The 8,800-nt window shown below is 35.3% G+C and overlaps 1 protein-coding gene across 9 annotated transcripts in view; it reads right to left on the reverse strand.

The window, feature by feature from the left end:
• Positions 1–314: 314 nt before the first annotated feature.
• PROX1 (prospero homeobox 1) overlaps positions 315–8,800 on the reverse strand; it is a 53,734-nt gene continuing 45,248 nt past the window's right edge. For 7 of the 9 annotated variants that reach the window (XM_034764577.1, XM_034764569.1, XM_034764575.1 and 4 more), the window contains one exon: positions 315–5,967. In XM_034764577.1, the coding sequence (XP_034620468.1) occupies positions 5,779–5,967 (189 nt within the window). In that variant the 3' untranslated portion in view covers positions 315–5,778. The remainder of the gene's footprint in view (positions 5,968–8,800) is intronic. The other 2 variants (XM_034764578.1, XM_034764576.1) reach the window with 1 other exon arrangement.

Raw genomic sequence — 8,800 nt, forward strand, 5'->3', positions numbered from 1 at the left:
TTAAGCATGTGCATAAGTGTTTACAGGATCTGGGCCTAAGGTGCCATTTAATAACATTTAATAACAGCAGCAAGTTGTAGGAACAGAATATAGCTGTTTACTGTAAGCATCCCAAATGCCATAGGAAATATATATTAGTTTTGTAAGATAGCCGGCAGGTTTCATTAACAAATAATTCCAAATAGGGAGTGGGGGTGGGGAGTAACCGTAAATGGGATTACATTCTCTCACAGTAAATTGATTCCAGTAATTCACATTTTGTTTTGGGACTCAATAAAGAAATATTTTTTAGAAAGAAATATAAACAATGGCAATGAGCTTGTAATTTATATTTTATTTTGCACAAGCTTGCATATATACTGCACATACATTCAGTTTAGAGAAGATGGAAGGCACACAAGGCAATTGAACTACTGTATCCTTTAAGTGGTACAAAGCAAAAAGGTAAAAGTCTGGAGAGTATACAAAAGCTTAAAACACACAAAATAAAATCCCCCCCCTAATTTTTTTCCTGTTTCTTTTCTTTTTAATTTAGTAGCTGCCAAGCTAGAATTGTAACTTTTTTTCAGTCAATTGTCTACTGCACTTTTTTTTCCATATGGACAGGGGAGTCTTATTGTTTTTATCATATCATCAATTATTATTACAGTACATCCTTGGTAATACAAAATTGTACACCTTCATCAAATAAATTAGGATAAATTAAACCAATAAATTATGCAAAGTCTTCAGAACAATAGACAACAACAACAAAAAATCCACAGTTGAAATTGCCTCTAGCTAAAAAATAAAATAAAAAAAAATCAAAAATTGACTTTATCAGTTCAGTTATTGTTCTATCTTCAAATTAAAGGGTCTTTATTACAAAAAAGAGCTTAATAATGCTATTTACAACATATTGCTAAATAATATAAAGGCAGTGTTTTGTCACTTTTGTAACTATATACATATGAGTAATGGCTGGGACAATATCAGTTTAAACCTTAACCTTTGACTCTTCTGGGCAGCAGTAAAACCAACTTAAGATGCATTTTTCTGACTCCTGATTTCATATTACATGAAAATAACAAATTCTTGTTATAGTATTTGTTGTTGGGTTTTTCCCCACTTGAGCAGTACTTTAATGCATTTTAAAATTTGCAGCAAGGATTGGGTTTTAGGTAAAATATAAACTTGTTGTTTCTTCTAGATTTGCTTCTACATATCCTAGTACAATTGTGCATTTTTGAAGGTGGCTGTTTAGGGAAGAGAGGTGATTGTGGCTCAGATGAAGAGACTAAAAAGTCACAATGCCACCACCTTTCATACATTAAAAAAGATATTCCTAAGAAGATGCAAAGGTTAAATACCAGTTTTCATCCCAGCTCTAAATATGAGCATTTTCAGCTTCAGTTTATAGATGGTTTACAACCAACAGTTCTACAGAAAACAAAATTGCATTTCCTTCAACAGAACATTTAAGTGCAATACAGTAACTGCTTACTCATATAAACCAGTTACATTCCTTAAGGGGAGCTTTTTGAAAACAATGCTTATTGGAATTTTCAAACACATAGTTGGTACCAGAAGGAAACATTTGCACTATTAACACCAATGATTTCTATATAATACACATGGCAAATATAGTTTTTGCTTTCACTTCTCATGTACAGTGCTCATTTTGGGGGTTTTGTAAACCACTTTCCATTTTTTTCTATATATATCTATATCTATAGATATATATATCTCTTTCAATGCTGCTGGTGAAAATCCTATCTTTAAAGCCACAAAATCTTCACCCTTATTTCTTAGTTAATATTAACCTGTGGAAAAAACATTTTGCTATTAAATGACTTCATGTACATAGAAAAAAATTGTGTAATTGTACAGAAACTGTATCACCTATGCCCTTGACATCTGATGAAAGAGACTTATCATTTAAAAGCAGAGAGCTGGATTTTCAAGAATGCTTTATATCTATACAGTTACTGTAGTGTTTCTTATAAATTTCAGCAGATGTTTTCAGAATGTAGTTATTAAAATCTTATGTCTTTATGCAAGAACAACCATAAGATTGAATATTTACATTGCTTTATAAAAGTTCCCCTCAGTTTTCCATGTTCACCCACATACCTGGTACAGTAACAAAGATTCTGCAAACTTAAAACACTTTTAATTAAATAATACTCAGAGGCACAAAGCAAACCTCAGGAATACATGGGTGAACACTTCCTTAAATAATTACTACATTCTAACATCTTCCACATGTTTACCATTTAGTGTGAAACGTTCCCATTAAACAACCAGAGATACAGTAAGAATTAAATGTTTTGTAATTTCAAATAGAACATTCTTTTCACAAAACATAACAAATGTCTAAAATAGGTTCTTAATCTAGATAGGAAAAAGGTAAGCTTTTCACTTCATACGCATATTTTATGTGTGTATATACATAAAAACATATCTATGTAATGTCTACATGTATGTATATGTGTGTGTATATGTATACACATAGATATTGCGTATGAAATATTGCTTCTATACTACTTTTCAATATGCTAAGAAAACACAAGATTTGCACCACAGTTACAAAAAATTGGCTTCTACAAGAATTTTCAAAACTTGAATGCTGCTCAAACAATTGAGAAAAAAATAATTTGCATTATCAAACTGTTCTAAAAATTCTCTTCTTCAAAAACGTATTCTCCTGCTTTGTTTTGTTTTGTTTTTTTAAATTTTTTAAAAAGACACAAAATATGCATAGCTATCAACATTATGTCAAACAGCCGGAAAAAAAAATCTAGTGTTTATTGCAGCTGTAGTAATTGAAAAAAAAATGTTTAAAAGATGAAAATTGTAAGCCACAGAAGGCACAAGAACAATTGTACTTGTGGGGAAAAAACTGGTATTTTGAAGGATTTTTTTAATCCTTCCGCTGGTGCATTTAAGGTCTAGGCACAGACTACAACCTCAAGTTTATATGCAGAAATAAATCTGAATTAGCAGTAAATGAATGGCAACATGGGATTTCTACATGGATTTTTAAATTCTTTCCCTACGTAAACTTTTTTCGTTACAATAAAAGTAGCCTCCTGCCTTTTAGCCATAGTTTTTAAGTAAACAGTATTGAGATTGTTTGAAAGATTCTGATTTCTATTTACAATTTAGTAAGAGTTATGCCATATATTTATCTTTATATTTTTAAATGTATTGGGAGGCACAAAGGCAATATGGCTATAATGCAGTAAAATCACCATAACTGCAATGATCCAATTTTTTTTTCCAGGTCAAAAAACTGATTTTTCTCTCTCTTTAAAATGAAATTTCTATTCTTAATTCCTATGCCTCATTTACTATTGAGATTATGCTATTTATAAATAAATAAATAAATGCAACAACATCTAGTGTTGAGTACACAGTTTCACTTATTTAGATTATTAGAATCACATTGAGGCCAAATAATATAATAATAATAAGAATATAATATAATAAAAGTAATGGTTATATCACAGATCGAGACGGTATCTAGTAATATGTCCATGTAGTATGACTAAAGTATGGCTTTACTTTATTATGTCCAAGGAGGCAATGCAGTGTTATATTTTGTATTTAATGGGTTGCCAGTGAAGAACTAATCGTATTAGAACTTGAGCATTTTATGCCCCTTCCTCCCATAACAATAAAAAAGAAAAAAAAAAGTGCATGAACACAATTTTCCTTCTTTCTTACTTGGAACTGATTGGATTTACATCTTTACGAAGTGTAATAGTTACCAAATCCTGCACAAAATAAAAGAATGACACATGCTGTCTACTCTATGGATGCCTACAGTATTAGGTACTCACAGGGAGTTTAAGATCAAGAAGATTTGTTTTGCTTTTAATGCATAGTGAAAATGTTGGCACTTCATCCCATGCTATTGTCTGCATTGCCTATACTCCACAGATACTGCCAGTACTTGAAAATAATGACAGGGCATCGCAGGATTGTGCTGTTTAATTTGAAGTCAGCAGGTTTTTAAGGCTTTGTGCTGACAATAATTGCTTTCATACATTTCTGTCTATCAGCAGTATTTGTAAATGAAGTGAAATTGCAATGATCAGGTCAGCTCTTTAGTCACATGGGTAAACTTTCACTCTCCAAAGTCAAAATGCAATTTTAAAATAAAGTTAAAGAAATAAAATATTGATGTCCTAGATGGCCTAAATATTACTGGCTATTCTGTAACTTTCTCTAGATTTGTATCAAATTACCTAAGGGGAAAATACCATTCAAAATAACACTAAATTCTTACTGCATCTGTGCAAAAGATGACAGAGGAAATAACAAATACATAGTGCCATTGAATCTTTAAAAAAAAAACAACCACCCCAAACTATTGGACACTATACCTTTTTGAAAATGTGAAAATAAAAAGGAGACCCACGGAAGAAAGCATAAAAACTAGCAGCTAGCTTTCTTGCATTATGTTCACAGATTGTGACATATCATTCAGATGAATCCAAAACTTTCATATACTTTACACTGTACTCATAGTTTGGTCAATACCATCTTCTGCTTTAGAACGCAAATGTGGCACTCTGATCAGATAGATTTGTTTTTGATGACGCACTTACCAGTAATGCAAAAATTAAATCTGGCCATCTTAACTCTGCATAGTCAACAGTACACTACTGTACATTTTGTGTGTGGTTTACTGGATTTTTATAAAAATGTTATTTTATGATTGTGACTAGGTAAAGATTGATTATATTTTACAGCTACAAACAAAGGGCCTTTTTGCCTCGGAGCTTTTGGGCTAAAATGCTTTCTTTTGCTATGTAAAGGTAATTCAAAAAATTGCTTTTCAGGGCAAAATACTAACTATCAAATATAGGCAGCAATCTTTTTTATGCCTGGAAAAAAAAACGGAGTAAAGAATAAATTTCAAGAGCTAAGAGCCAATTAAAATATGACCAACACACAGCAATATAGCACGATGAAAGGTTTTGTTTTTACTTTATGGAGAGTGAAATGCTTCCGGTTAAGTAAGCTGACCATATTATAAAATTAGTGTGGTTGATACAATATTGTGCATGAATTACTGGCTTCCCCCTGCAAGAATAGTATCTGTTTTGTGCAAAATTGCTTTGCCTCAATAAAAAAAAATTACCTGGCATGTTAATTACTGGGGCAGGGAACATGTTATTCGTGTAAGGGAAAGCTTGAAGAATAGGGTTTGCCTTTTTGGGGTATCACTTTTTGGAGTGAGAACCTAAAATGGATGTTTGTAGTTTTTAAAAATATGAAACAAAATCTACCTTATTTGTTAAAAAGCAAAGTAAAATAAAATAAAATAATGCTCTAAGCTTATGAAGTAACTTCACAGAGTTCAGACCTTTAGCAGTATAAACATAATATAAACTTCATTGTTTGTAATATTGTGCCGTGACATGAGTCTCACTCAGACAAAATGCCACTTTGCAGCAAGCAATAAATCTGACAAAGCATTTTAAAACATAATGCCCTAACTTGCTAAGACAGGCTTTTACACACTTCAAAATTCTTCTCCCTGAAAATTAACCCCATTTATTCTCCAAATGTTAAGGGTCTTGGGCAAAAGTAAACTGAAGGGTGAAGTAAAATAACTATTCCCCCTTGTAACTGACCAAAAAAAAAAAGCCCCCTATAGTCTGATTTCATACACACATATATGTATATGATATATCTATATAGGAAATTAAAATAAAGATACACACAACTTGGGCATCAAAAGGGGACTGCTACTTCTCATACATTCATAAATAGTTTTTGAAATCTCTACTCATGAAGAAGCTCTTGTAGGCAGTTTGGGGATTTGAAAATCTCAGGGACCTCACTGTCCAGCTTACAGATGACCTTGTATATGGCCTTCTTCCAGGAAGGATCAACATCTTTGCCTGCGATAATGGCATTGAAAAACTCTCGTAACGTGATCTGAGCCACTTCCAGGAATCTCTCTGGAACCTGCTGATACAAGGAGACAATGGCATTAATAAAGTTTTCAGTTTCAAGTCTCTGGTTCTTCAAAGGAAACTGAGCTAAGTTCTTTCTTTCAAAAAGGGGCTTACATAGCACCTGCATTTTCTAAATATGGCAGACTTTATTCTCTTATGCAAAGCTGTTTATATATAGTACCATAGTAATAACTTTTATAACATGTGTTAGATATCTTTGCAACGTCTGACTACAGAATGTAGGTAACGAAATGTTAATGTCTGGATTTAGATAGTGAGGGACTTATAAGATATAATTAGCAGAGAAAGGGGCTGGGGGGAGGGGACAACAGCAATTGTCTTAAAGGAGATAAATCTCGTCATGAAATTTTACCCAGGTACTTATGGGTAAAGTCTCTGCATGAGAATTCATATGAAAATTATACATGCATTGAAAGGCGCATGAACCTCTGAATTTCTGTGTTTAACTTTTGTCAGAACCCGTGCTGAAAGCTGTTAGAGAAATAGGATATCCATGAAGGGTTGTTCATAGTTTAAAAAAACAAACAAACAAGCCATCAGCTAATGGCCTGATTCTGTAGCTGCTCTGTGCATGAAACTCCCACAAGACACCCTCCTTGGGAGCCATTCTAGTTGTTTCTTTTTTTTTCAGAAACCTACCAATAAAAACCATACTCTTCAATGGGAGCGTCATGCATGAAGTGGCGAGAGAACTGGGCTCTGTCTAACCCATTTGTTTTCTGAATGTTCATCTAATTCCATGGTTAAATCAAACAACCAGCTAGCAGGGATATGCCATTTCCAGATTCCCCAGGACCACAGATTTACAGAAAAACAATGTATGATGGAGCCATAGCTCCATAGCTATAGACAGAGCAAGGCAAACACTTTCTACTAGACGTAGTGCTTGCTACTGCGAGTACTCCCATTGAGATGATGGGTCTCCTCATGGTAGGAATTAATATACACAAGTAGAAGGAGTTCTCAAGGATGCATGAGATCCCTGCTGTGGGATGCATGTGAGCAGACAGTAGCAACCACACAGAGTCCAATTCAGCAGGGTGCCATGCAGGTGCAGAAGGCTTCACCCATGTCCGTCACATTGCAAAATCAGGGCCTATGATTAACCAATATTCTAACCTAAGCCTGATTTTTGCCTTATAACTTTAGAAAGAACCTCAAAAACACTTGGCCTGAAAATTCTCATGCTTTGCCTCATGTTATAAAGCACTAGACCTATCTCACTCAGGTAACACACTAGCATTCTAAGAGCCAAATTTCCCCATCAGACAGACATGTGATCAGTGGGAGCTATGTGCATGCATCTGAGGGCAGAAGTTGGCCCCAAACACCTATCTTTCCCCACCCTCCATGCTGCAACTTCTTTTTCAAGGGGCTACATGGAGAAAGTGTGTTTTAGGGACATTCTATTACAGCAATAATTACTGGGGATTAAGATGACCATTTCCCTACCTTATTGTCTGCTCAGAAAAATGAATCTGTTTTCAGACAACATCTTTCTGTGTTTCAGTGTTTAATGAAATATTTACAAGAGATCCCCTGCCTGTCTCTTCCTGGTGTTGCTGTATAAAGTGTTGCACTTACTGTTTGTGCAATTCCAGCTGCTGGCACTTGGTATTGCCCGAATGGGGTATGGAGACACTGAAATCTGTGGTTAGGGAGCGATTGACCCAATGTTACAAAAGTGTGATAAAGATATCTGATAAAATCAGTGACACCCTAGAGACGTAGTTAAGCCACCAGCTCAGAAGGGCCCGAGTTAGTTTGCCTCCAGGATTCTGCCTCACGGTTACAGCTGTGGAAAATGTTCAGCACGAATGCAACAGCCTGGGTTCAAGTTTGGCCTGTGCCAGTAAACCTAAGCCCATGCAGGTCAGATTTCTTCAAACAGGCGATGAAGGTTTTCCATACAGTATGCCTTGGAAAACACCGTGAACCCTCAACAGCTGTGTGACAACTCCAGTCACCTCTCCCCCTAAAGACATATAAGGGAGGAGGCAAGAGGTTCTCAGATTTGCTCCAGAGGGCTGGGAGTTACCTTTAAAGGCTTAACGTCATTGACCCCACGCCTCCCACTGAATCTGCAAAGGTGGGTTCACTTCCAACCCCGTGAAACAAACTGCAGGGATCAGTTCCCAAACACCTTGATTAAATGAGCCCCACAGAGGTTGGAGAGGTCTCTTCATAATGCAGTGTTCCCAGAGATGCATTGGAACTATTCATAACTCATTCCTTTTGTGGTGTTACTACTATCTTCTTCACGTCAGGCTGCATTACACATGTTACTTTGCATGTTGTAATGTGAACTGCATTGTGATTAATTCCAATGGGATAACACGTCGGCCAATATTTTTCCTTTCTAGAAAGAAAAACAGTGCAGTATTTTTTTTAAATGAAAATATTCAGTAAGGCTCAGAGCCTGCAAATAAAGATCTAACTGGATGGATGGTTTGTTAGCCAGATTTTTCGGTAGGTAATTAATCAGTCAGCTGTGTTAATTGTGTGTCTGGGGGTAGCTTTTCCCTGACCCTAAGTGATGGTGACCTATTCAGCACATCTTTACACCTAACTGACTGAACATCTCTGTAGTAGAAACATCTGCAGAAAATGCTTCAGTGACAAATAAACTCCATCCAGGTTTCTTTTAATAGAATCAACAATCCCTAGTATGAACCCAGAGCATTTTCTTAGCATCAGGTGGCAGCAGTCAATCAAATAATCATACTGTACATTTACCAGGAGGAAACACAATGGGGTCTGCTGAGGGGCTGGCTAGGTGGGTTTCAGACTTTAGCCCCCACAATAGACTGATTTAGAAAGAAACG

This window comes from Trachemys scripta, chromosome 3, assembly GCF_013100865.1.
Source record: "Trachemys scripta elegans isolate TJP31775 chromosome 3, CAS_Tse_1.0, whole genome shotgun sequence".
Classification (NCBI taxonomy): Eukaryota; Metazoa; Chordata; order Testudines; family Emydidae; genus Trachemys; species Trachemys scripta.